Source organism: Gopherus evgoodei, unplaced genomic scaffold (assembly GCF_007399415.2).
Source record: "Gopherus evgoodei ecotype Sinaloan lineage unplaced genomic scaffold, rGopEvg1_v1.p scaffold_59_arrow_ctg1, whole genome shotgun sequence".
Taxonomy (NCBI): Eukaryota; Metazoa; Chordata; order Testudines; family Testudinidae; genus Gopherus; species Gopherus evgoodei.
Genome location: NW_022060080.1, coordinates 883579 through 910594, shown reverse-complemented (window position 1 = coordinate 910594; position 27016 = coordinate 883579). Strand labels below are relative to the sequence as shown.

At 46.5% G+C, this 27016-nt stretch overlaps 1 protein-coding gene across 1 annotated transcript in view; it reads right to left on the bottom strand.

Moving 5' to 3' along the window:
* LOC115643431 (venom factor-like) overlaps positions 1-23505 on the bottom strand; it is a 59852-nt gene extending 36347 nt beyond the window's left edge. The window contains exons 1-17 of the mRNA XM_030547461.1: positions 23435-23505; positions 20894-21086; positions 16490-16646; positions 14715-14785; positions 12424-12518; positions 11131-11213; positions 10878-10968; positions 10125-10227; positions 9621-9741; positions 9290-9405; positions 8217-8363; positions 6995-7207; positions 4635-4829; positions 4043-4204; positions 2834-2963; positions 1981-2052; positions 190-390 (exon numbers count right to left, since the gene is read on the bottom strand). Of these exons, the coding sequence (XP_030403321.1) occupies positions 190-390; positions 1981-2052; positions 2834-2963; positions 4043-4204; positions 4635-4829; positions 6995-7207; positions 8217-8363; positions 9290-9405; positions 9621-9741; positions 10125-10227; positions 10878-10968; positions 11131-11213; positions 12424-12518; positions 14715-14785; positions 16490-16646; positions 20894-21086; positions 23435-23505 (2221 nt within the window). The remainder of the gene's footprint in view (positions 1-189; positions 391-1980; positions 2053-2833; positions 2964-4042; positions 4205-4634; positions 4830-6994; positions 7208-8216; positions 8364-9289; positions 9406-9620; positions 9742-10124; positions 10228-10877; positions 10969-11130; positions 11214-12423; positions 12519-14714; positions 14786-16489; positions 16647-20893; positions 21087-23434) is intronic.
* Positions 23506-27016: the final 3511 nt, after the last annotated feature.

The window sequence follows — 27016 nt, the reverse complement described above, 5'->3', positions numbered from 1 at the left end:
CCCCCGCCACAACATCCCAGAGGGACATGCTCTTCTTCTTTGGCTGATTCCGCATATGGCGAGCCTCTTCCAGCTGCCCATGCTCTGGGACACAGATCTCACCCAGTGAACATAAGCAGCACTGGCTCGGGTGGCCCAATATTCTTCCACCGTCCCTCCTCTGAGTGATATTAAAACCCTGGTACTTGCTTCGTGACAGTTCCAGGTGGAGCTCCCGCTGCTGCTCGTCCCGTATAGTTTTGATATAGTTGCAGCAGTCGAGGAAGGCCTTCTTGCACTCGGCCGTATCCAGGATGTACCCAGCCCGCTTCTCGCAACTGTGCCCCATGGGGTTCTCGTACATCCCATCTTCGCAGCATTTCTTCACTGCCTGGTCCTGGTACTCTGCCGCTGAAATATACAAACCACAAGGTCTCTCCTACTGAGCCTGTTGTGTCGCGCAATGTCGCAGTCCTCCTTACACTCTAGTAGAGATGGGCAAAAGGCAGAAGAGAGTCAGTGGGTGAAATTTACACCTTCTCCCAGCCCGCATAGAGTGTATGTTACCCCAACATAGACACCCTTACGCTCACACCACCTACCAGTGTGTGTCACATACCCCTCTTGCGCATCACACTCTGTAGGTGGATCTTTCCCAGTGATCCATACCGCAGCCTATGGGCTTTTCTAACCTATGCTTCTAGCATTAGGTCCATTGTTCCTATGGGCCTTACCCCAGAAGAGGATTGGCAAAGCAGAACACCCCCTTTCAGTCTTTCCCTGCCTTGTTGTCCTTCCCACCCCCTGAGCAGCTGCCTACACTGGAGGTGGAGCGGGGGGCTGGCACAAAATGTGCCTTTGCTGATTTAATGGGGAATCCTATCCACCAGGGGAGTTGTCCACTATGGACACAGAATCATAGGATATCAGTGTTGGAAGAGACCTCAGGAAGTCATCTAGTCCAACCCCCTGCTCAAAGCAGGACCAACACCAATTAAATCATCCCAGCCAGGGCTTTGTCAAGCCTAACTTTAAAAACCTCTAAGGAAGGAGACTCCACCACCTCCCTAGGTAACCCATTCCAGTGCTTCACCACCCTCCATGACATTGACTGAATGGCTCATGCAAATGAACATCTGGCCCAGAGTCGAAGCTGGAGTAATCCTCACCGGGAAGGGACAGAAGAGAGACGTGCAGCACGAAAAGCAACAAAAGAAGGGTGCTGGAGTATGCACGGGAAAGTTCCTTCCTCATTTTCACGTAAACCTTCTTCCAGCTCCTTGGACTGCACAGTAGACCAGCCTAGATTCCCCTACACCTGCTGCTCCAGTGCATCACGCAGACAGCTGCATCTGAACACAACTAAAACTGAGCTTTTCATCTCCCCTCTTAATCCAACTCCACTTTCCCTATTCTCGATTATGGAGAGCACCATGCTCCATTGAGGCACCCAGGCATTGTCCTCATCTCTCCAGTAGAACAATACACTAGGGCAGAGGTTCTCAAACTTTAGCAACCCGAGGACCCCCATTTTGATTTAAAATTTTTCATGGTCCTCCAAACACCCTGCTCAACTCCAGGCCCCACCCCAACTCCACCCATTCCCCCAAGACCCCACCCCACCTCTTCCCTCTCCTGCTCCATCCCTGCCTTTCCTTTCCCCTGGTTCTTTCTGCCCCCTCCTCCGAGCACACCCCATCCTCAGTCCTTCCCCTCCCTCCCAGCACCTCCTGCACACTGCTGAACAGCTGTTCCCCGGCGTGCAGGAGGTGCTGAGAGGGAGGGGCAGGAATTGATCAGTGGGGCTCATGGACCCCCTGGAGTACCCTCATGGACCCCAATTTGAGAAATGCTGCACTAGGGGGACAGGTGCATTGGGAATTTTGCCTTCCTCTAAAGCGTCGGATGTTGGTCACTCTTGGGAAGCAGGATATCCACCTTGCTGGACAGATGGTTTGACCAGGGATGACAATTCTTTTCCCCAGTCTCACTGGTACCTACTTTTATTTGCCTTATACTCAATGAGCTGAACGGAGCGACGCCGGCGTTTTGCTGGCTGCGGACACCCTGGCTCTGCAGAAAGAAATGAGAAACCGCAATGAAGCTCTGCACAGAGGGGAGCTCAGTCTTTGTGACCCAACCAGCCCTTAGCCTCCCTGCTGAGACTTAGCTGACCATTGTGGTGATGGCTTTTGTGATGTAACAATCACACACTGCACGTCTATGCCCCATTCATCCAAGAACCTCAAAACACTACAAAGGCAAATATCATTATCCCCAGTTGGTAGATGGCAAAGCTGAGGCACCCAGAGGTGAAATGATGTCCCCAAAATCACGCAAATGGCAGAGTCAGAAATGGAATCTAGGCTTCCTGAATCCTGCATCCTACTGCAACCCATCTAACATATCTCACTATCTCCAAGAGCTGGGAACAGAACCCAGGAGTCCTGATTCCCTGTCACCCTCTAAACTCTAGGTCGGGGTAGTCAATTATTTTTTGTCAAGGTCCAAATTTCTGGGTCAAGGTGTAGTCAGGGTTCAGACTCAGACTAAATAAAAAGATTTCAGGGTCCATTCAAAAGCATCTGGTAGTCTGGATTTGGCCTGTTCTAGGCCAAACCGCCTTCTCTGAACGCTTGTCCACTGGGAGGCAGATTGAAACCATCACAGCACAGACTACCAAGAGGCCGGCTTTCAATTGCTACTGTCCTGGGACAGGTGAACAAAGACGTGGAGGTGGACGGTTTTGAAACCCTGTTACCAATACCTCAAGCCACCCAGAGATCAGCCAGTCTGCGAAGCGAGTTGCTGAATGGGGAGGTAAGCAAGGAGTTTCAGATCCATGCAGTGATACCTGATCTCTGAGGTGTTGAAATCTTAATGCTGGTCTCCAGGCTCAGTCCAGCATCTGCAAACACACCCGTATTGTCCTTGCCACTGCCAGGTGTGCACCCAATGTCACTTTTCTCCACAGAGTCCCAGATCTGTGACGAGTGGGCATAGATGATAGGAAATCATTATGAATCATGGTATTTTGTACCTATATAGGCCTGGACTCCCACAGAGGTCTAATTCCCCTTGGTCCCTTTGGACTCCCAGCCAGAAGGGTCTCAAAGCACTTTACCCGCTGAAGACTAGATTTTGCTCTCTGAATGCTACGGATGAAAAATGCTTTATCTACACAGTGTTTTGTGTCTGGTGCAGGTTGACAGACTTGAGCTAGCAGGGCATGTGCTAGCACTCTGAAAATAGCCGCATAGACAGTGCCGTGAAGTGGTGGCTTAGGCTGGAGCTCAGGCTCTGAAGCCCACCCCCTTTCCTCGGCGCCGTCTATATATTTGGAGTGCTAGCACGAGCTCCATTAATCTACATGTGTCGACTAGGGCTGGGAAGCTTGCTCCAAAATGCTGTGTAGACGTACCATGTAAGATCATAGCCACCTCTAGCATTGTGTTGAAAAGGGAACTGACTCAGAGGGAGGAAGGCAGTGGTGCTGGAACACTTTCTAGAGTGGGGGAGCTGTGCCCCTTCCTCCCTGTCCATGCCCCCTGCTGCCCCCTAGAGCTGGGGCCGGGAGCAGGACCATGGCTCCGGGAGCGGGGGGATGGGACGGGATAAGGGGGCCGAGGCTGGGGCCACAGCTGGGGATAGATGTGGAACCCTGGGTGTGGGGCTGGCAGCTGGGACACTTGGCACAGGCCAGGAGCAGGGGCCTGGGTGCGGAGCCGGCTGCCGGGATCCCAGGCCTGGAGCCCTGCCCCATGTAAAATCTGGGGGTGCTGCAGCACCCCTCACACGCCTCGTTCCCATGCCTATGGAGGAAGGCCTCCTTCTGAATCACCAAAATACTTCTTGCAGCTGCCTGGGTTTCTTTAAAGTCTCCCATTCAAGGACTGAACTGACCCACCCCTGCTTTGATTGAGTCTGAGGAAGTGCCCACCCCAAGGAGTTCGCTCGCAAGCAAAAAATTCTTGCTATTACCAAACAAAATCTCAGCTCAGTACCTTCCACCCCATAAAACACCACCAGTCACAGCCAGTGTCCCGATGTTTTCATGGCTCACCTTTGTTTGCGAAATCTTGTGTTTCTTGTTCAGAACGTAGACTCCCTTGTCCACGGCCACCAGCCCGACACGCGCTCCAGCATCCCCTTCCACTTTGATTTTCATTGAGGACCCTGGCTTGTGGATTCTGTTGTCCGCCTCAGTGGCTCCTTTCACCACCAGCTATTTGGAAAAGGGCAAAGCAAGGGGGTTATTTTGTGGCAGAGGGAAGCCATTTACTTCCTTTCTTAGCATAAAAAAGTAGAGTAAATCTGAAGCTGATTCTAGATTCCAAAGGAATCTATTTATAGACCTTAATTTCTATCTATCTTTCTACTGCATCTCTAAGGAATCTCTTAATTGTGCTATTAACCCAGGAGACGCTGAGAGCTGAATCTGTCCCATTATTCCTAAAAATGACTTATTGTGTGTTTCGACTCTCCAGTCATGATCAAATGGTGCCCTGGTCTCCGTTGTGCTAAAGAAGGAGGAAAAAGAAGTCTGAACCTTGATGCGAGAAGAAAATCGTGGATAATAGTGATGGCTTTATGACAAGTGTCAATTTCTATTAACAGGCCTAGACCCAGAGGACCAGAGAGAAAAATCAACCCACCGTTCCCATGCAGGTGTCCTGGACGTCCACCCAGACTGAGTCTGCTACAATCTCTGAATTTCCTACTTGGTAGTAAGCCACAATGCGGAATGAAGGGATGAGGTCTGGAGTGATGGGCAGGGACATGGTCACCAGATTTTGTCCCACTTGCTTGGCCTGTCTTCCAGCATGAATGATCTTCCCTTTATTCAAGATCTAACAGGGAAACATGAGACATGGGTTGTGAAGCACAATGAACCTCATCATGCACGTGGACAAGACCAAGAGACTTGGAATGTTTCAGATATGCATTAAGATCTAGAGTTGATGGAACTGATTGAGGACTGCAGGACCTGGCTCTGAGGTGTGGAGGGTCTGGTATTCAGATACTCTTCAGATTCTCAAATCCAAGCATCATCCAATTTAGGACCATCCCTCAGGACTGGAATGGGTTAGACGAAGAACTGGTTGGAGCAAAGGCCTGGGAGTCTGGACCCCTGGATTCTACTTCTGGTTCTGCATGGGAGTGCGGTCTAGTGGTTAGAGCAAAGGACTGTGGGTCAGTGATGGATTTAGAGTTAGTGGGGCCCTGTTAGTGGCTTCATTTTCGAGGCTCCCTCTTCAGGACCCAGCCAAGAAAAAGAACATTCTCTTATCTCCCTTGTTTTTCATTCTTTTTCTCTTCATCCTCCTCTTCCTACATTATAAAGCAATGGAAAGTAAATGAAAATAAAATGAGGTACCTTGATTGTGGAAGGGGGTTGGGGTGCAGGAAGGGGTGTGGGCTCTGGACAGGGGCAGGGGTGTGGGAGGAGGGGTGCAGGCTCTGGGAGGAAGTTTGGGTGCAGAGTGCAGGATCTGGGCTGGGGCAGGGGGTTGGGAGGTGGGTAGGGGGGCGGCACAGCTCCCAAAGCGATCGGCACACACACACACTTCCAGCAGCAGCAGATAAGCAGGGTAGGAGGGGGGTTATCCAAGATAGCTCTGTGCACCGCTGCCCTCAGGCGCCGCCCCTGCAGCTCCCATTGGCTGCAGTTCCCAGACAATGGGAGCTGTGGAATCAGCATGGAGACACCCTCCCCCCACACCAGGGGCCGCAAGGACATGCCAGCTGCTTCCAGGAGGGAGGGAGGCAGAGCGGGCAGGAAGCCACTTCAGCTCTGCTGCTGACATGTCTCTGCGTGCCCCTTAGGGGAAGGGGAGTAGCAGGTCTCCATGCACTGCCCAGGGCAGAGGCAGTGTGCGGAGCTGCCTCCACCCCTGCCAGGGGCACGCAGAGACGTCCCAGCAGCTGGCTGCTTCCTGGAGCGGTGTGGGGCCACTGGCCATGGCATGCAGGCAACCTGCCTGCCTGAGCCCTGCTGTGCCACTGGCTGGGACTCGGGGCAGGTTGTCAGATGGTTGTTCTGCATTTTGGGGTCCCCCTTGCCATTGAGGACCCCATGCCACCGCACGGTTTGTTTCATAGTAAATCTGCTCCTGCTGTGGGTGCATCTTTCTATGTGCATCTGTCTTACCCCCAGATTCAGACTTTGATTGCAATACAATAATGTTTGGGGAGTCTCCTCTAATTTCCCAATTGGGACTTTGGAGAAACTAAAGCAGACTCCTGTCCCCAGATAATCCATCCTCAGTTTATGTTCAGCCTTGAGAAGATGACATTGGGGGTTTAGTCAGTGCTGGGTGGCTACTCCAGGCCATGTAGACATGAGTAATAAAGCTTCTATGCAGGGCTTAAATTCAGCTGGAGCTCTCTGGTAAATATTTTCAACCTCCTTTGAGTCTTTATAGGCTGCTGGTGGGAGGTGTGGGGGACTCTGGGAAATACTCTATAAGAATTTAAGCCCTGCTTCTGTGTCACTATGGAGTCTTCAGTGTCTGGATGTAAAAGCAGCAAAGAATCCTGTGGCACCTTATAGACTAACAGACATTTTGGAGCATGAGCTTTCGTGGCCATCCTGCAGCAAAAAAACTTCAGGACCAGACTTCAAAGAGAAACTGCTGAGCTTCAGTTCATCTGCAAATTTGACACCATCAGCTCAGAATTAAACAAAGACTGTGAATGGCTTGCCAACTACAAAACCAGTTTCTCCTCCCTTGGTTTTCACACTTCAACAGCTAGAACAGGGCCTCATCCTCCCTGATTGAACTACCTCATTATCTCTAGCTTGCCTGCATATATATACCTGCCCCTGGAAATTTCCACTACATGCATCTGACGAAGTGGGTATTCACCCACGAAAGCTCATGCTCCAAAACGTCTGTTAGTCTATAAGGTGCCACAGGACTCTTTGCTGCTTTTACAGATCCAGACTAACACGGCTACCCCTCTGATACTGGATGTAAAAGGAGAACCTTCTACCTTGGAGCACAACACTTACCAGGTAGGTGAAGTACATGTTCGTGTTCACAATACTTTGGCTACTAGTTTTCAGATGGAAGTTCACAAGTAAGTTGTCTCCAGGTTTGATTTCAGTAGAGGAGACTGCCAGATGGAGATAATTTTTAGATCCTCCTTGGGTCTGATAGGCTTCAGCCACCATGGACTTATGGGCCTGGCGGTTCTCTGGGAGGTCCCTATGGTCAGTTTTTACCTGGAAGGTTCAGGGGGGAAAAACCAGTGTCAGTTAAACTGAATTTGAGCCTGAAAACAAACAGTCTTTAACACATCCATCTGGGCCAGATTCTGTTCTCAGTTACACCAGTGTAAATTCTGAGTTGCGTCAGATTTACATCATTTTCATGAAAAGCAGAGTCTGGACCCTAAATCTTTAAGTAAATAAAAACTAGTTCATTAAGCCAAGAAAAATTAATGACCTCCAGTCCTTATTCTAATAGCAGCACCTAATGCTTTTCATGCCTGGTTCTCAGAGAGCTCTACAAAGGAGGTCCCTAGTTTACACAGTGGAAACTGAGGCACAGAGAGGGGAAGTGACGTGCTGAAGATCGCATGGCAAAACAGTGGCAAAGCCAGGATTTGAATCCAGGCCTCCTGAGCCCAAGGCACAAAGCTGCATTGCCTCCCTTCAGGAATTCTTAGTGTTTCAGAAGCTTCCATTCAGTTTCTTTATATAGTTTAGTGCATTGAAAGGCCCAGGAGACTGAAGCCTCTCTAGCCACAGGACAATCACAGCATGGACTCTGGCAGAGGACGCTTCCCCACATGACCCCACATCATTGTATCTCAGCCCGGCCCCTTCTGGTATTAAGAAGGAAGTTAGTCTCTATGGCCCAATCAATCACTGGCTTCTCTGGCGCCCTCTTCCAAGTCCCAACCAGCCAGCCTTCCATGCTGTTGCATTTTCATTAACCATACAGTCAATTCCTTTAGCCCTTTGCCAGAGATCTGTGCATGCCCCACAAGACGCTGCCGCTTAGGAAATCCAAATCACAGGCCGCTGGAAATGACCTGATCTCACCCAGCATAGGGAGAATGACGTTCAGGTGCTATGCCAGCCTGAGATGGAAATAGTGGTCAGATTGAAGCTGCATCCCACGACTGATGTAGGGTTCTGTACAAAGCCTAAGGTGTCGCCCGGAGGGGGCTGTCCAGTGGGTGCACACTTCGTGCCCAGACTCCCGTGATACTGGAAGGTTACTCACAGTGATGGCTAACTGTGATTGCCCCCCAGGCGTGTTGATAACCAGCTTCGCCGTCCCATCTCCCTGAGTCAGCCTAGAATCTTGGGAACCATTCACCTTAACGGGAACGCGGGCCGCTGGCGAGCCATCAGGGTTTGTAACGTAGACCTGAGATCAAGGGGAGACAAAGGGATTACTGCCTAGTGTCGTGTTGGACTAGGTTAGAGATTCTGTGAGTGCATTAAACAACGGAGACACAGACAGGAGAGAATGATTGCACGGCTGCCCCACCCTTCAATTTCAGTGCCCTCTGCAGTTCCGCACTAGCGCCCCTCTACTCCCCAGGCCTGTTGCTTTCCAATTCTCCCCTTCTTCCACCATTCACCCATTCCCCACCTTTCTCCACCCCTCAACCCAGGCCTCTCCCAAACCTTTCTTCTTACTGCATTTGAATCTCAGGCTGCAATGCAGGAACAAATACACATCTAGCTGCATACTGAGGGTATATCTACACTGCAATCAAAGGGGTGACCACAGCACGCGTAGACATACCCAAGCTAGCTTTGGTTTAGCTTTCTGGAATAACAAGAGCAGTGAAGCTGCTGCAACACAGGCTAGCTGCTTGAGTTCACATCCAGGGTCCCTGGCAGGGTTTTACAGCCTGCCATGGCTTCACTACTCTCGTTATTGGAGCTAGCTAGATCAGATATGTCTACATGGGCTGCAGTCACGCCTCTGATTGCAGGGTAGATATGTAACCTGAGCCAAACAGCCCTGGAGCACTGGGCCCAGCATAGAGCCTCATCATGATTGTGGAGGAGTCTAGAATCCTGAATGCGCCTGTTACTGGTACAAGGCCCAGGAAGTAGCATGCTCTGTCCTAAGGTGTATGAGTGACCTCATGCCATATTTTGTACCCAGTGCCACTGCACCGCTTCCTAAATAGACTGTCAGCTTTGAGAAAGATTCTGATCTCAGTCACATCAGCATGAATTGATGTCAATGGAGATATTCTGGCTTGAGATAAGAACCCAGCCCTTTTTCTCCCGTTAATACCCAAAAAAAGGCCTAGATCCAGGCAGAAGAGATATTACCATGAGTTCAAATGGCATCCCTGGCTTGAAGTACTTGGCTGTTTTTGTGAAGTGGATTTCATAGGGAGATGTCACAATGTTAATTCCGGTTCTCTCTGCTTCCACCATGTCGCTGCCTGCAGAGAGAAGCCACAGGAGGGGTTAGGAAAAGCTGTTTCAGGACAGATTCTGATCTCATCTTCCCCACTGTCAGTCAGAAAAAAATCTACCGGGGTCACTCTATAGTTATGCCATTGTAATTAACAGTAATCTGGCCTGGTGTTTCTAAGGTACAAGGGACCTAAGCCATGAAGGGCTTTATAGATCAAAAGGTATGCCCTGAATTGCTCACCAGACTGCGTCAAAACCGTCACAGTAACATAGATTGAGTGGCCGATGAGCTCCCTCAGGTTGACGAAACGGGCCTGCAGCATTGCTCTGGTTAGCTCTGCTTCCCCATTCCCGTCAGTTATCTAGAAAGAGAGAAAGGGTTTCTTAATGTCACATGCACACATGTACGAACACAGCTGTCGGCTCCCAAACTTCCATGGGTTTAGAGCAGAGGGCGAGTAGCACCTACAGTCAGCTGGTGGGAGAGAAGGTGGGCAGCTTTTAAGGATCCACCTACTACTTTATACGTAAGAGCACACTGGGACTTTGTGTGGGATTATAGGGACACACAAGTTGGCTCTGCTCCATCTCATGTCCCCACCCCACACTGACCTTGACTACAGCTCTTGGTGGCACTGAAGGTAAACACCTGATTGAGGTGATGTACACTTGGGGAGGCTCTTAACTACTTGATTAGTGAGGGCGCATCACTTCCCCAGCATTCCCCTCTGAGAACGGGCGTTACCTCAATTCTCTTGAGTGACTGGGGGATGCTTTTCTTCTCATCGCCTATCTTCACCCCAAAGAGGACAAAGGCAGTACCCTGTAAGTCTTTCCCATAGAGGAACCTGAAAGAGGAGAGGATGGGTAAGAAAAGCCCCACGGAAACCTCCTGAGAATCTGTGGTGCTGGCTTGCGGGTTATACCAAAGAAATTTCCATCGTGGTCTCTTGAAAGATACCATGTGCCCTTGGTTAAAGGTGTCCCAGTCACAGATCAAACTGAAATAACTCATTTGTTTTCAATTAACCTCTTTCTGATGTGCTAGCTGGAGGAAGTGGCAGAAATAGTAGATGAAGGAACTGAGCTGTAACCACGGAGTTTGCTTATAGGTCAGGCCAAGTTTCAGTTCCTCACCAGAAGAAACTTTACTTTGGGTAATAACTTGCTGAACGTTTCCCCTCTAAACTGTTTTTCGATGGCAAACTGGGTTATTTACCAAACAAAATTTTCTGTAAGAACTGTCTGCTTTCAATAGGGGGGAAAAGAAATCTATTTTTAATTAAAAAATTGAGTGCCTGAAACCCCAAAATATTTCAGTTTGGACATGCTGCCATAATGCCTCATGGGAGTTGTAGTTCTCTTGTCTCATGTGCCCATTCTCCTCTATGGACCCAGGCTGCCCAGCCAGACAGTGTCTCCCATAATGCACCATGGCCAGGGACTCCCATGATGCACCGCCTCTCCTTCCACTCTACCAGCTCACAGAGATACCCACCTCGCGTTGATATGAATTCTGAGGTCCTCATTGCCATCTATGTAAAAAAACTTCTCAGATGGCTCCAACGTGACTTCAAAACTTGGTAACACTGGAGAAACGAGAGGGGAAGGAGAGAACGTTGAGTTTGTAGGATGGTACAGCTGGTCTATAAAGCCAAATCGAATAAAAAGTCTCCTCTACGATGGGGTCAGGAGATTAGAGAGAGGAGAGCTCTCTTGGATGGATGAAGGACAACCCTGGGGATCCTTACCATACTCTTTGATGTCAAACTGCGCAGTGAAGCTCTGCTGTGGGGAGTCTTCATACCTAGCCACAATAGTCCAGGTTCCCAAACTACAGGGGAAAATAAAAAGACGAATGAATGCTCTTAGCACTTATTTTGCTCTGTCTGATTGGCCCTCTTCTTTCTCCAGGGAATTTTATTGGCCTGTAATGCTAAACCTAAGCCATGCATTGATCCCAAGATGTCTTCAGGTCAATAAAGATGACAGTTCGCCATCTTAGCTTCTGGCAATCTAACATACGGTTGCAAAATCTGCCCTCCTTGGGGCAGGGGTGAAACATGTTGGGTAGGAGGACAAATTCGGATGGGTTCTCCAGTCAAAAAGGGTTTGGACATTTATATGGCTCCTAAGAATAAGAACAGTTAATGTTAACAACAATTCTGGAAGTGTTCTTAAACCTCAGGCTTCAGGGCTTAAGCCAGTCTCTAAATATCAGGATGACACTGTCATAGGGATATTATCCCACATCTGCCTACTTCAGAGGCTCTTACGCTGTCCTCTGCACCATCTGGTGGTACCGCTTTTGGCCACAGAATATTGGAATAGATGGATCTTGAGTCTGATCCACTCTGGCAATTCTTATGTCACAAACACTGTGTTATTGGGGATAGAACGCTCTCAGTAGGAAAATTGCCACCATTGTCCACATCTTAAACATTGCTTAGGAGGTTATCATCTCCAGGAAAGGCCCGTAGGTGAAACAGCTAATGAATCATTCAGATAAATCTTCTGTTTCACTGCTTGATCTCTATTGGTCTTTATTATACTAGGGCCCTACCAAATTCCTGGTCCCTTCTGGTCAATTTCTCAGTCATAGGATTTGAAAATTAGTCAGTTTCACATTTTCAGATGTTTATATCTGAAATTTCACGGTGCTGTAACGATGAGGTTCCCGACCCAAAGGCAGCTGTGTGGGAAGTAGGGGGTCACAAAGCTGTTGTGGGGGGGGGAGTTGTAGGATTGCCACCCTCACTTCCATGCTGCCTTCATAGCTGGGCTTCCTGCAGCTTCAGGAGGTACCCAGAGGTGGGTCTAATATCCCCCCAAGAGTGGTGGGGAGGAACAGGACTTACTCTTCTGCTGGGGCCTAGCAGCTAGAGCCTGGGGAGCCCCTTGCCTTGCCCCTCTCCTTCCCCTCCAATAGCTAGATTTCATGAGGGAGGGCTTATTTCACAGTTCGTGGCACGTTTTTCACAGCCATGACTTTGGTAGGGCCCTATTTATTACATATGCATATGCTGACATTTAGGGCAACTTACTTGACAATTTCAGGTAAATGATGATTCATAGAGAAGATCCCGACTTTGGTGGGTGACGACACAGATTCCCTCTTCACAATAAAGTCCTCAGGTGTCTGGCAAGTAAAATCAGGTCAGAGTTTAGAGATGTCAGAAAACATTGTGAATTGTTCTGCCCAATACGATGATGTGGTTTTAATTTGTGGGGTTCCTAATAAAAGATTCTGAGGTTTATAAATCAGCATGTAACAGTCAGTTGCTTCAGCTGCTTTGGTTGATGTGATGCAGCGACCCGTTGGAAAAGGACCCCCTGTTCTTTGCAAATAGCTAACTCTTACCTCAGACCTGACAAACTCACTACACCAAACACACGTCTTGCAGGTTGTTTATCCTTGAGGAATAACATGTATGGCATCTACAGAAAGCTTGCAACTTATCAAGACTCAATCATTGCTAGAGTGCTCAGCACTGACTGGAGGTTTGGGAATGGGTTTGGGGGAGGGCGTTATAGAACTGATGAATGAAATTGTTTTTAATTGTTCACTGTATTAATGTAACTTCATAAGTAAAGTTTTATGAATGAAACAACATTAATTCATAAAACCGGTTACCCCAATAACTGGGTAATTGACAATTAAGATACTTGTTAAGAGCCATAGCTGTTCAGCCAGCTGCCCTTGTAAATTTCAGTGTCAATCCAATTCCTGCTTAAATCACGGAGACTTGCACTGTTTCAGTGCTGTAACTTTTGTTCACTGTTTGCCATATTGTAATTCAAACTCCATTTTAAAACGCTTAAAAGTTTGCTGCAACCTTCATTTTTGCAAAACCTTGCTATAACCTTATTAGTTTAGTTTAGATATGTGAACGAGGTATGTATGGATGATGGACTCAACCTCCAGCACCAGTCTGTCCTGATGAAATAGAGTTCAAATACCAACGGCTGAAGATGCAGACAACAGCCCTAACAAAGTAAGAAGAGTCCACCCTAAAAAGAAAAGAACAAAGGTATAATAGAAGGAAGATCAAAGCCAGGTCCGAGGCTGAAAGTCCCGTCTGCAACTGATGGGTGATCAATCACACTGAATCCAGAGGCAGTGTGACACAGCAAGACCTGTAGACTCTTAATTCAAACTAAAAGCCTATAAAAAAGATGGGTGAGATGGAAGACTTTGGGGGGTAACGTTCTGCTGCTAACATGGGAGGGCAGACCCAGCCCTTCCTTGTGCCTGGCTTTCCTAACCAGTTAGCCGCCACAAGCTGCGAAATCAAGCCATGGACTCAAGCTATGTTCAGGACTGGTAACTATCCAGCAGCTGCAGAACATCTGATGAGTATGTGTGAGTGTGTAGATATTAGTTATTGGTCATAAATCAAATTGTGTTATCATAATAAACATGGCATCTTTGCCTTGTCCCCTGAAATGATCCTGTGTAGTTTTGTCTTCATAACAGCATAATATGCACTTCATGGACATGTCATGAAATAATGTAAAAATAAGAGAAACATAACAATATATACATAATTATTATAATATAATTATAAATATATTTTGAAACAAAAACACGTTTGAAACAAAATGTTGATGTGTTCTTAAAACAACCTTTTCCACTTTGAAAATATTTTGTTGCAGAAATTTCATCAAAATCATATCAACGTTGTGAAAAATTTTGCTCTTTGTCAAAATGGCATTTTCTTGTGGAAAACCGTTTCACCAAAGATCAGATCTATTAGTAGCTTCCACTTCAGACCCATGCTGGCTGCACAACTCCCTTATCAATAACCTTTCCACCCTCCCAAAGTGCTCCCAAAACCTTCCTCCAATGCTACGCACATCTCCAACTGAACCATGAAACCGTTCAAACAGCACAGCTGCCCCTCCAGAACCATAGAACTTTCCTAGTCAATGACAGAAGGAAACTTTCCATGCATGCAATTACAAAGCGAGGCTTCAATCAGCTATTAACTCAACTCCTAGCCTTACCATGTTTTTATATATTTGCAGTGTTGTTGTAGCCGTGTTGGTCCCAGGCTATGATAGACAAGGTGGGTGAAGTTACATCTTTTATTCTATTCATGGAAGAGAATCTTTCCAGACATACAGACCTGAAGAAGAGCTCTGTGGAGCTCAAAGCTCATCTCTTTCCACCAACAGAAGTTGGTCTAATAAAAGATATTATCCCACCTACCTTGTCTGTCTCATGCTGCTACTGGAGTGTTTACATTCAGTGATGCTAGTTAAAACAGTTTAGTTTACAAAACTCAATTCTTACACCTAGACATTATGACAAAGTGACAGGAAAATGTCTTACATGAAATTCAACAATAACTGGTTTCGACACTGGTTCCAGTTGATGGCCCACAGAGAAGATTCGACAATAGACTGAAAAAAAAATTCAGAAGGCAAATTAATGTTGTTTCTCTGCCAGGCCTTGGGTTGGTTTATTTCACTTTAAGTAGAGCCCAATTTGAATATATAGGTTAAAATATAGGAAACAAAAGGTAGGATGAAATTAATAGGCAGAGTGTTTAAAACAAACAAAAGGAAAAACTTCATCACACAACACAGAGTCAACTTGTGGAACTCATTGCCATGGTATGTTGTGTGAAGGACAAAAGTATAACTCGGTTCAACAAAGAATGAGCTAATTTCATGGAATATTGACCAACTTGGCTAATAGCGGTTAGTGGATCTGCTCCAAGTGTCCCTAGACCCTCAACTGCCAGGAGCTGGGACTTGACAACGGAAGATGGAATCACTCGAAATTGCCCTGTTCTGCTCATTCTGATGAGGGCTTTGTGACTACATGTGTATGCGCCATAAGGAGTTGGGCTGAGATCAAAAGATTCTATTTCCCATAGGCCACAGAACAGCTGTGAAATCTAATGGCTGTGTCACTACCAACCTAAAATGGGACCGAAAAAAATTCTGAAGTGATGGGGTCCCTATCCCATTCCCTTTCAGGTCCAATCTGTCTTTGGTGCTTATATGGCCCCCCTTTCTGTAATATATGGATGCCTCACAATCTTTAATGTGTTTATCTTCACAACACATCTGCAAAGCAGGGCAGTGCTTTTATCTCCATTGTACAGATAGGGGAACTGAGGTACAGAGAGGCTAGGCAACTTGCCCAAGGTCACACACAGTTTGCGGAAGAACAGGAACTTGGCCCCAATCTTCTAAGACTTAGACTAGTACCCTAACCACTTGACCATGCTTCCTCTCTTCCCCCATCAATATAGAAAGGTCTGAAGACTCAATGGAAAAGTCTTGAGGCATCATTCACTAATGTTTTGTACCTTGTGTCCAGAGTTGAGTGAATGATTTATTTTTTTTTGGTTCAGTGACCAAACTGAAAAATTCCCCCAAATTTTTGTTCCAGGTCAACATGAAACGAAGTTTGTTTGGTTTTTTTGCCAAAACAAAATTATGATCTATTATGATAGGGCTATGCCCTTGCATGAAGTGTATTATGACTGGTAAACATTTTGTTTTGGGTCAAACAAAACATTTTATTTTGTTGAGTTTACTGGTGGTTTATACTTAAAAGCAAATTTAGTTGAATTTCTAAATGGAACATCATTTCCAAACAAAACGTCAAAATGTTGTATTTAAAAAATGTCAAAATGAATCATTTTGACTTTTAAAAATCATCTTTTTTTCAGTTAAAACTATTCTCTAAAATCAATCTGAATTTGCGAACAGTTTCGATCAACCCAAAACTGATTTTTTTGGAACATAAACTATTTGTCTGAAAAAATTCACACAGCTCTACTTGTGGTTCTGTTTTGGGAGCAATTTAGGTCTTATTTGCACAGGTGTGACTGATGACCCAAGGTGCAAGGCCGCAGATGATCAGGTGTTAAGATATGACAGTTCCCTTGCATGGAGTGTACTGCAAATGGTCAAGTACCAATGAATGGTAACATACGCCTGGGGATGGGGACTTAAGGAGCCACTAATGAAATACAGAAGAATTAAACCAGAAGATGAAAGAGACAATAATCTCCTCAACATGCAACCTGCAGCTCTGCTGTAGCTCTAAAATGAAGTCAGTGCCCAAAAGGGGTCAGAAGAAGGCAGTACCCGTAGATCCAGGTGTGTAGATGGTTTTATCCGTCTGGATGAAGATGTAGCCACTGTGGAAGGTGACCAGAACCACTTTCTCCAAGTTGAATTGCGGGCTTTTGGCTTGGACTGCCACATACTGTTTGCCATCTTTCTTTATGTCTTTGGTAGGAACCTGAGTGAACATGAGATTATTCAGTGTGGAGTTATTGGTTCAGCAGGTCACTGGTCACAATGTATAAAGTATCCATGTTGGAACAGTGAAACTCAGTCATAAATCATGTTAGCAATTCTTACAAAAGTTACAAAGCTCCATGAGAAACACTGTGTCATACATTTCCCCTTGATCCATCTATCTCAGGGGCAGGCAAACTTTTTGGCCTGAGGGACGCATCAGGTTTCGGAAATTATATGGAGGGCCAGTTAGGTTGCTCGGCCCCCACCTCCTATCCACTCCCCTCTGCCCTATCCACCCCCCCAGGACCCCAGCCCCATCCACCTCCCCCCCATGCTCCCTGTTTCCTAACTGCCCCCAGAACCCCTGCCTCTGATTGCCCCCTGCGACCTCAACCCACCCCTTCTCTCATTCCTGACTCCCCCCAAGATCCCTGGCCCATCCAACCCCTTCTCCCTGTCCCCTGACTGCTTCCTGCTGCCCCATCCAACCCCTTCTCTCATTCCTGACTGCCCCCCCTCAGGACCTCTGCCCCCATTCAACCCCCCTGTACCATGCCCTCTGACTGCCCTGACCCCTATCCATACCCCCACCCTCAACCACTACCCTGAACTCTCCTGTCCTCTATCCAACCCCCCTTGCTCCCTGCCCCCTGAGGCTGCAGGGGAGAGGGAACAGCAGGGGAGGGACCAGGGGCTGTCCCGCAGGCCACAGTTTGCCGACCTCTGGTCTATAGGAATTGTAAGATCTTCAGGACAGGGACTGATTAGCAGACTTTAAGGTCTTAACCTGTGTTTGTACAATACCTAACAGATTGGAGCTTTGGCTTTGCTTAGGGCCTCTGGGCACTAGAATACGAAAATGTAGTCTAGTGGATATTAAAAGAATGAGTTAAAAGTAATTTCAGCTCCTACCCCTGCCTTGGATCCTTGCCCCCTACCAGGGCCGGTGCAACCATTTAGGCAGACTAGGCGGTTGCCTAGGGCGCCGAGATTTGAGGGCGCCAAAAAGCGTCCTCAAATTTTTTTTTAAATGGTTGAGCTGCCGTCGCTGCTGGGACAGAGAGGGAGTCTGAGCTGCTGCAGTCACGCCTGCAGGAGCGCCCGCAGGCACCACTTATCACTGTTTGGAATGGTCAGTGTCCCCCTCAGAAATGCTGACAAGCTTATTCAGCGAAGTTTTGATGTACTCATGCATGCTATTAGATCGTCAACTAGGCATCAACCAGATAATTTAAGAGTAAATGTCTTTTTGTTTGAAGTACCACTGGACACTAATCTGTCCATTGCCCCCTCCCTCCTGTGTTACTGCTTGAAGCAGAATCCTGGGTAACAGTAATGGGGATGCTGGATAAACCTTTTATAATGCCACATTTTTAATACAATTTTAAAATTAGATCCCATAATTTCAAGGCATCGATTTCCCCGTTTAGACAATGAAATTGCAATTGTCGACATGAACATCATTTTAAAGCTGGGTTTTGAAAATCTAATTTAACTTCAAAAATGAATGACCAAAAGATAGGCACGTGAAGTAAGGTAAAAGTAATTAACCGAGGGTCTAGCATTCACTCCCAACACCGCAAAAGAGCTGAGGGATTTCCAAAGAACTCCGACACCACTACAGTGTATCATTCAAACGCGAGAACATAGTTACTACAGATAATAAATAATAAGTTACCTGGGTTGGAAATAGATCTTTGTGGAAGGGAAAGCAGGAAACTTGTCTTTTTGATTACAGAATTATTTTGCTTCTGGATCCATTAAAATCCGATTTTTGGGGGGAGGGGATGTGGGGAAGAAACTCTTTTCTCTACTAGGTTTGTTTATAGGCCGCTGAAAAGAAAAGTTAACTGGCTTTGCACAGAACTGAAACCTAAAGGTCTCTCCTCCCTCCTTCTCTACTCTGACCCCTCTGGGCTATTCCAACTTAATTGTCATCTAATTGCCCAGCAAAGAAAGAGATAGTGGCAACAATTAAGCATAGCCCCCACCAGTTCAGGAGTCATTAACACAGTACAAAGACATGCTGCATGCTTTACAGGCACCCAGGCCTAATGAGGGACTGGGGGCAAGAGGAGCAGGGCTGAGCCCCTAGGGAGTGAGCCGCAGAGAGCCAGGGCCCAAGAGGCTGAGGGCAAGGGGCTGCAGGGGCGTTCTCACTGCTATTTAAAATGCAGATCCCGCAGCGGTACCTCTCCATGGGACAGAGCTGGTTCCTCACAGAAGCTTCTGTCCAACAGCTCTTCCTTCTGCAGCTGCTCTTTGTGCTCCAGCTCCATCCATGGCAGCTGAACCCCTTGTCCTGACTGCAGCCAACCTCTCATCCCCTGCCCTGCCTCCAGTCAGCCCCACACCCCTTGCCCTGCCCACAGCAAGCCTCACACCCCCTGCCCTGTCCCTAGCCAGCCCCACACCCCTGTATCCAGCCAGCCCCTCACCCCCTGCCCGCAGCCAGCCCCGCACCCTCTTCCCTGCCTCAACCAGCCCCGCACCCCCTACCCTGCCTGCAGCCAGCCCCTGCTGCACCCTCTACCCTGCCTGCAGCCAGCCCCACACGTCCTGCCCTGCCCACAGCCAGCCCCACACCTCCTGTCTCCAGCCACGCCACACCCCCTGCCCTGCCCACAGCCAGCCCCTCACTCCCTGCCCTGCATGCAGCCAGCCCCTGCTGCACTCCTTGCCCTGTCCATAGTCAGCCCCACACCACCTGTCTCCATCCAGCCCCTGCTGCAGCCCCTGCCCTGCCTGCAGCCAGCCCCACACCCCCTGCCCTGCACGCAGCCAGTCCCGCACCCCATCTCCAGCCAACCCCACACTCCATCTCCAACCAGCTTCACATCCCCTGCCCTGCCCAGAGCCAGCCAGCCCCACATCCTGTCAGGTTATTCAATTATATTCATTAACTATGTAGGCTAAATAATGAAATTAATAAATTTTCAAGCCGAATATGTATTAATTCTAATGAACAATGCCACATTATGCAGTATTCATTTTTGAACGTTTATAATAAGCAATGCTCTGGGGGGAAGGGGTGGGGGCAGAGGGTGCAAGGTGGAAGTTTCGCCTAGGGCGCAAAATATCCTTGCACCGGCCCTGCCCCCTACCAATTTTGTGATTTACAATCATGTTTTACTAATTTTTTTAAACCTCTCTCTGGATGCTGTGGGAAAATTCCACCCAAACAGAAATTCTAACAACTAAGTAGACGGGGGAGCCAGTGAAATTGAAAATCTCTCCTTTCATGTATCATCAAAGGCACAAATGGGTGTTAGCTTTAAACCACTTTTGCACCCTCCTTAGCCTGGGCTGCTCCATGGCATCAAATTTATTTGGCCAGCCCGAGGGACCTGACTAAGTTACAGCAACCTCCTACGGCTGCCCCGTGGGCTGCAACCCAGGTATGACTCTCCACCCCAGTATGCTTCCTATGCCAGGGCTAGTGAAGGGATCCTCAGAAGGCAGCTTTATTCCTCCAGTGCTTGGGCCTGAAGGGATCCTCCCTGGCCAGATATGGGGTTTTTACGCCTCTTTACACCACTTTGGCCCTTTTACCTGGTGTAAAGAGGCCATGAAAGAACTGATTATCTCATCTCTCATCTCTTTCCATGACAACGAATTTAGGGGACAGGAGTCCGGGGCGAGGGAAGGGGCAGATGGGAGGTGGGGGCCAGACCATGACCCCTCCCCTAACCAGCCCTCCATACAGTCTCCGACACCCGATGTGGCCTTCAGGCCAAAAAGTTTGCCTGCCCTGATATAGACAATGCAAAAGGCAAAGAAAGGACTACAGGAATACTGACTACTGGGGGATTTTAATCAACTGGCTACGCAATTTATTTTCCCGCTCTTTGGTGGAAATTACCCAAAAACATCCATGTTCCCAACACTCATGATTTTATTGAGATTCTCAAAATAGTCAATATTTTCCTTCAAAACTCCAGCTCCTGGATTCACGTGATTAGATGCAAATCTCAGCTTTCCTGTTTTTAAACAAGGAAGTTCTCATAGTTGCAGAGAAAAGCTTGAAAATGTAACCCAAGTGCACCCAAAAGGCTCAGAAACCAGAAGACAAACAAAATGATCGGGGGGTGGGGAAGCACTTATGATTTTTAAGCCAATCTCATGACTTTTTGATGTCTGACTGACACTTTTTGGAATACTGGGGTTGGCATCATCGAAACATATATTGTGATTTGGTTTAACTATTTGTTTTGCTGAGTGATACGAGGCTGGGGTTTTACGCACCTTTATTATGGCAGTGCCCATCATCCCATTGTCAGAGTTCAGGTTGGTTTTGACTTGATATAAAACGAGCCTCTTCCGAGGGAAGTCTTGGACAGTGATTGTCACCTCGGTTGGAGTGGTGAGGCCATGGGCTTCCACCACGACCTTCTCTTCGCTCTCCACCCGCAGGACATTAGGGGTGATCAGAGTGTATCTATGAAATGTTTATTCATTTACAGAAAATCTTTGACAAGGTCCCTCACCAAAGTTTAAGCAAAGTAAGCTGTCATGGGATAAAAGGGAAGATCCTCTCACGGATTAGTAACTGGTTAAAATATAAAAAACAAAGGGTAGGAATAAATGGTCAGTTTTCAGAATGGAGAGAGGTTAATAGTGGTGACCCCCAAGGGTTTGTACTGGGACCAGTCCTGTCCAACATATTCATAAATGATATGGGAAAAGGGTTAAACAGTGAGGTGGCAAATTACAAAACTACTGAAGATAGTTAAGTCCCAAGCAGACTGCAAAATGTTACAAAAGGATCTCACAAAACTGGATGACTGGCAAACAACATGGCAGATGAAATTCAATATTGCAATGCACATTGGAAAACAATCTCAACTATACATATAAAATGAAGGGGTCTAAATTAGCTGTTACCACTCAAGAGAGAGATCTTGGAGTCACTGTGGATAGTTGTCTGAAAACATCCACTCAATGTGCAGCGGCAGTCACAAAAGCAAACAGAATATTGGGAGTCATTAAGAAAGGGATAGATAATAAGACAGAAAATATCATATTGCCTCTATATAAATCCACAGTACACCCACATCTTGAATTCTGCGTACAGATGTGGTCTCCCCATCTCAACAAAGATACATAGGAATTGGAAAAGGTTCAGAAAAGGACAACAAAAATGGTTAGGAGTATGGAACGGCTTCCACATGAGGGAAGATTAGTAAGACTGGGACTTTTCAGCTTGGAAAACAGACGACTAAGGTGGGATATGATAGAGATCTATAAAATCATGACTGGTGTGGGGAAAGTAAATAAGGAAGTGTTATTTACTCCTTATAACACAAGAACTAGGGGTCACCAAATGAAACTAATAGGCAGCAGGTTTAAAACAAACAAAAGGAAGTATTTTTTCCACACAGTGGACGGTCAATCTGTGGAACTCCTTGCCAGAGGATGTTGTGAAGGCCAAAACTATAACAGGGTTCAAAAAAGAACTAGATACGTTCATGGAGGATAGGCCCATCAATGGCTATTAGCCAGGATGGGCAGGAATGGTGTCCCTAGTCTCTGTTTGCCAGAAGCTGGGAATGAACGACAGGACATGGATCACTTGATGATTACCTGTGCTGTTTATTCCCTCTGGGGCACATGGCATTGGCCACTGTCAGAAGACAGGCTACTGGGCTAGATGGACTTTTGGTTTGACCCAGTATGGCCGTTCTTATGTTCTTATGTACTACATTTTAAAGTCCATCCGAGACACCCACTTCCCCAAGCATGCCTCCTGCCTCTTCATCACCAATGAGCATCATACCTTCCCTGCCCACCTCTAAACCACAAAGTCCAGGAAATGCAGAGGAATGCAACCTTCTCTCTTGCTGTCTCTCGCGCACACACCCACTCACACACCCACACCCACATCATTACTCTAGCAAGTCAATGGTTGCCTACCACAATCACATATGTGACCTTCAGACAACCTAATTCTTTCTTCTGTGGGATGACAGGGTTCCTATGAAACAATTCTATGTTTCCTAGCTTGTGGTTTTGCTTTGGGTGTTATTTGCCTGTTGGAATTTTAACTCGTTTATAGGTGCCTTTTTGTAGCTTCATAATAGCAGAATTTGGGAACTATATTCTGTGGCTATTAGTAAGGAGCAAAGGGTCATATATGAAGTCTCCTTTGGGTAAGCTTGCATAAGTTGGTGCCAAGCCATAAACACATTCACTGGAAAGAATCTCAAACTAAAATTCCAGGTGGGGACATCATTTTTTGAGATCTAGCTCTTGGACCACCCCTAAGATTTACACAGCATGGTCAAGCAAAGTTCTCCCTTCAGTGGGAGAGACGCAGCCAACCATGCCTACTCCAGACCTCTCAGTAATGAGATCTGAATTCACAGGAATGTACAAGTGCACAGGCAAAACTATTACCAAGTCTCAATCACTGATTTTCATCTCAAAACTGTTTCAAACCAGTGCAATGCTGCTGACTTCAATGCAGTCATTCCTGATTTACACCGCTGTGAGAGCAGAATTCTGCCCAATGGGAGGGTTGCCTTATAGAAATTATTATAGAAATTTGGCACTAGAATTCCATTTTCCAGATTACAGCACTTCCAAATTCCACAATCCTGAAATAATTTGAAAATGATGGAGGTTGACAAAGATCAGAGCAAATGGGAAAGAGAATTTCTGAAGTTGGCTCCCACATGTCAGGGAATTTCAGTAAGGAAGAAAAATTAAAGGTAGGCTCCACTCAGACCAGTCTAATGAACCCCAAGTTAATATCCTCACCTGCTTAGAATCACGGGAGGTACTTACATTTGGCTGTGAGAAATGGCTGGGAAACAGAACCCAAACATGGCCAGTAGGTAGAGAACATATCCCTCCATGGTGATGAGGGTTGAAGTAGTAGCTCCTACTGGGTTATTTATATTCAGAGTCCAATGTAAACCAAGCCCTTATGCAAACCAGTGAGCAGTTATTAAGTTTTGGGAAGGAGCCAAGACAGCTTTGCATCTTAACGGAATGACCTAGGAGGGATATTTGGACTGCTAGTTTGATGTTTGTTCTGTTATTTATTCAAGCTAGTAACAGCCAAGAATGGCCAGGCTCAAAGCTAGGGATGGGGAAATTGATCAAAACACATCTTGTTCAGATCAGGGAAGCAAGTACAAGGATTAGGAGTTAGGACTCCGAGTGTCGTTGCTGTCTCTGCCACTGCCTCATCATAGAACAGGGGTGAGCAAACTATGGCCCGCAGGCCGGATGCAGCCCGCTAGCTGTTTTAAGGCAGTCCTCGAGCTCCCGCTGGTGAGTGGCGCTTACCCCACTCCAGTGCTCCAGCCGGGGAGCAGGGTCAGGGGCTGCTCCACGCAGCTCCCAGAAGCAGCGCCATGGTCCCACTCTGGTTCCTATGTGTAAGGGCAGCCAGGGGGCTCCGCTCTGCATGCTGCCCCCACCCCATGCGCCGCGAATAGTCATTGATGGACATATCCTCCACGAACTTCTCTCATTCTTTTTTGAGCCCAGTTATACTTTTGGCCTTCACAACCTCCCCTGGTAATAAGTTTCACAGGTTGACTGTGCATTGTGTGAAGAAATACTTCCTTATCCTTCTTTTAAACCTGTTACCTCTTAATTTCATTGGGTGACCCCTGGTTCCTGTGGTATGTGAAGGGGTAAATAACAATTCCTTAGTCACTTTCTCCACACTAGTCATGATTTTATAGGCCTCTATCATATTCCCCCCATCCCATGGTCATCTTTTTTGTAAGATGAACAGTCCCAGTCTTGTTTATCTCATCTTATATGGAAGCTGTTCCATATTCCTAATCCTTTCTGTTCCTCTTCTTTCCAATTCTAACATATCTTTTTTGAGACGGGGTGACCAGAATTGCAAGCAGCATTCTAGGAATGGGCGTGCCATGGATTTATATAGAGGCATTATGAAATTTTCTGTTGTCTTATCCATCCGGTTCCTAATGGTTCTAACATTCTGTTCGCTTTTTTGACAGCCACTGCTCATTGAGCAGATGTTTTTATAGCACAATCCACAATGACTCCAAGGTCTCTTTCTTGGATGCTAACAGCTAATTTAAACACCATCATTTTCTATGTATAATTGGCATTATGTTTTTTAATGTGCATTACTTTGCATTTATCAACATTGAATTTCATCTGCCATTTTCTTGCCCTGTCACCCAGTTTTGTGCGGTCCCTTAGTAACTCTTCATAGTCTGCTTTGGACTTAACTATCTTGAGTAAATTTGTATTGTCTGCAGACTTTGTCACCTCACTGTTTACCCCTTTTTTCAGATAATTTATGAATATGTTGAATAGCACAGGTTGCAGCAAGATCCTTAGGGGACCAATGTTCCCTCTAATTTTTTACATCCATACGCAGAATGAATTTTGTTATCTGCACCAATATGGAGGTGATGTGTGGTGGGGGTGGGGCCAAGGGGTTCAGAGTGTGGGACAGGGCACAGGATTGTGGTATGGAAAGGGATGAGGGCTCTGGCTGGGGGTGTGGGCTCTGGGGTGGGGCCAAAGATGAGGGTTTCAGCTGCAAGTTGCGGCAGGAGATAGGACTCCCCCTAGCCGTCTCTCACTGCGGCAGCTCCGAGGCTGGGGTTGGGGGAGAGGTGCCCCTCCCTGCCCCTGTGGCCCTTGGTAGCCTGCGGTGCAACTTAGAAGCAACTTAGTGGGGGACCCAGCTATTTTTACCTGTCTCCACTGTGAAAACTGAATTTATTCCTACCCTTTGTTTCTTATCTTATAACCAGATACTGATCCATGAGAAGACCTTCCATCTTATCCCATCACCCCTTACTTTGCTTAAGAGACTTTGGTGAGGGACCTTGTCAAAGGCTTTCTGAAAGTCTAAATATACTATATCAACTGGATCACCCTTGTCCACATGTTTGTTGACACCCTCAAAGAATTCTGATATACGATGAAGTATGATTTGCTTTTACAAAAGCCGTGTTGACTCTTCCCCAACAAATCGTGTTTATCTATGTGTCTGATAATTTTGTTATTTACTATAGTTTCAGTCAATTTGCCTGGGACCAAAGTTAGGCTTACCAGCCTATATTTGCCAGGAACATCTCTGGAGCCTTTTCAAAAAGTCGGCATCCTATTAAACATTCACCAGTCAGCTGGTAACAGAGGATGATATAAGCAATAGGTTACATACCACAGTTAGTAGTTCTGCAATTTATATTTGAGTTCCTTCAGAATGCTTGGGTAAATACCACCTGGTCCTGGTGACTTATTACTGCTTAACTTATCAATTTGTTCCAAAACCTTCTTTATTGACACCTCGATCTGAGACCATTCCTCAGATTTCTCACCTAAACAGAATGGCTCAGGTGGTAATCTCCCTCAAATCCTTTGGAGTGAAGATGCCTCTATTATGTTTTTTTTTTTAAAGTTTCCATGCAGCTTGCAGGCATTTCACTTTTGTGACTGTTCCTTTTAATTTCTGTTTAATTAGCCACCTCTTTTTTATGTAGCTCCTATTTTTAAAATTAAATGCTACGGTGGTGGGTTTCTTTGGAATTTTCCTCCCTACAAGGACGTTAAATTTAATTACATTATGGTCACTATTACCGAGTGGTTCAGCAACATTCACCTCTTAGACCGGATTATGTGCACCACTTCAGTCTAAATCAAGACTTGTCTCTCCCCTTCTGGGTTCCAGATAAGGTGACCAAATGTCCTGATTTTATAGGGACAGTCCTGATTTTGGGGTCTTTTTCTTATATAGGCTCCTATTACTCCCCAACCCCTGTCCAGATTTTTCACATTTGCTGTCTGGTCATCCTAGTTCCAGGATCTAGCCGCTCCAAGAAGCAGTCATTAATGATGTCTAGATATTTTATCTCTGCATCCTGTCCCAAGGTGACATTCTCAGGCAATATGGGGGGATAGTTGAAATCCCCCATTATTATTGGGTTTTCTGTTTTTATAGCTCTCTAATCAACTTGAGCATTTCACAATCACCGTTACCATCATGGTGTAGAAGTAGAATGAATTATGTTGTAAAAATAAGAAGAATTAAAGAAATGCTGTCTGTACCTTTAAGCAAAACTGTTGAAATGCTGCAATCCAGGTGTCAGAAATACAGACATTAACATAAAACAATTGCACCGTTTAAGGGCAATTGGTGAAGTATTAGCCTTAGATCAATAAAAGTTAGGAAGGAAGTAGGATATGCCCAGGTGAATTTTACTGTTTTGCTTTCTTTGTCCCTTTGTCTAATTCTCGCTCTTTTATCTGTATAAATAAGACTGGTTGGGTCTTCCATGCCCACTCACATTATCTGGGTGTTATTGGCGGAGCGCTGCGCTAATCAAACAAGGTGGTCTGACAATTTTAAGTCCTGATTCTAACTTT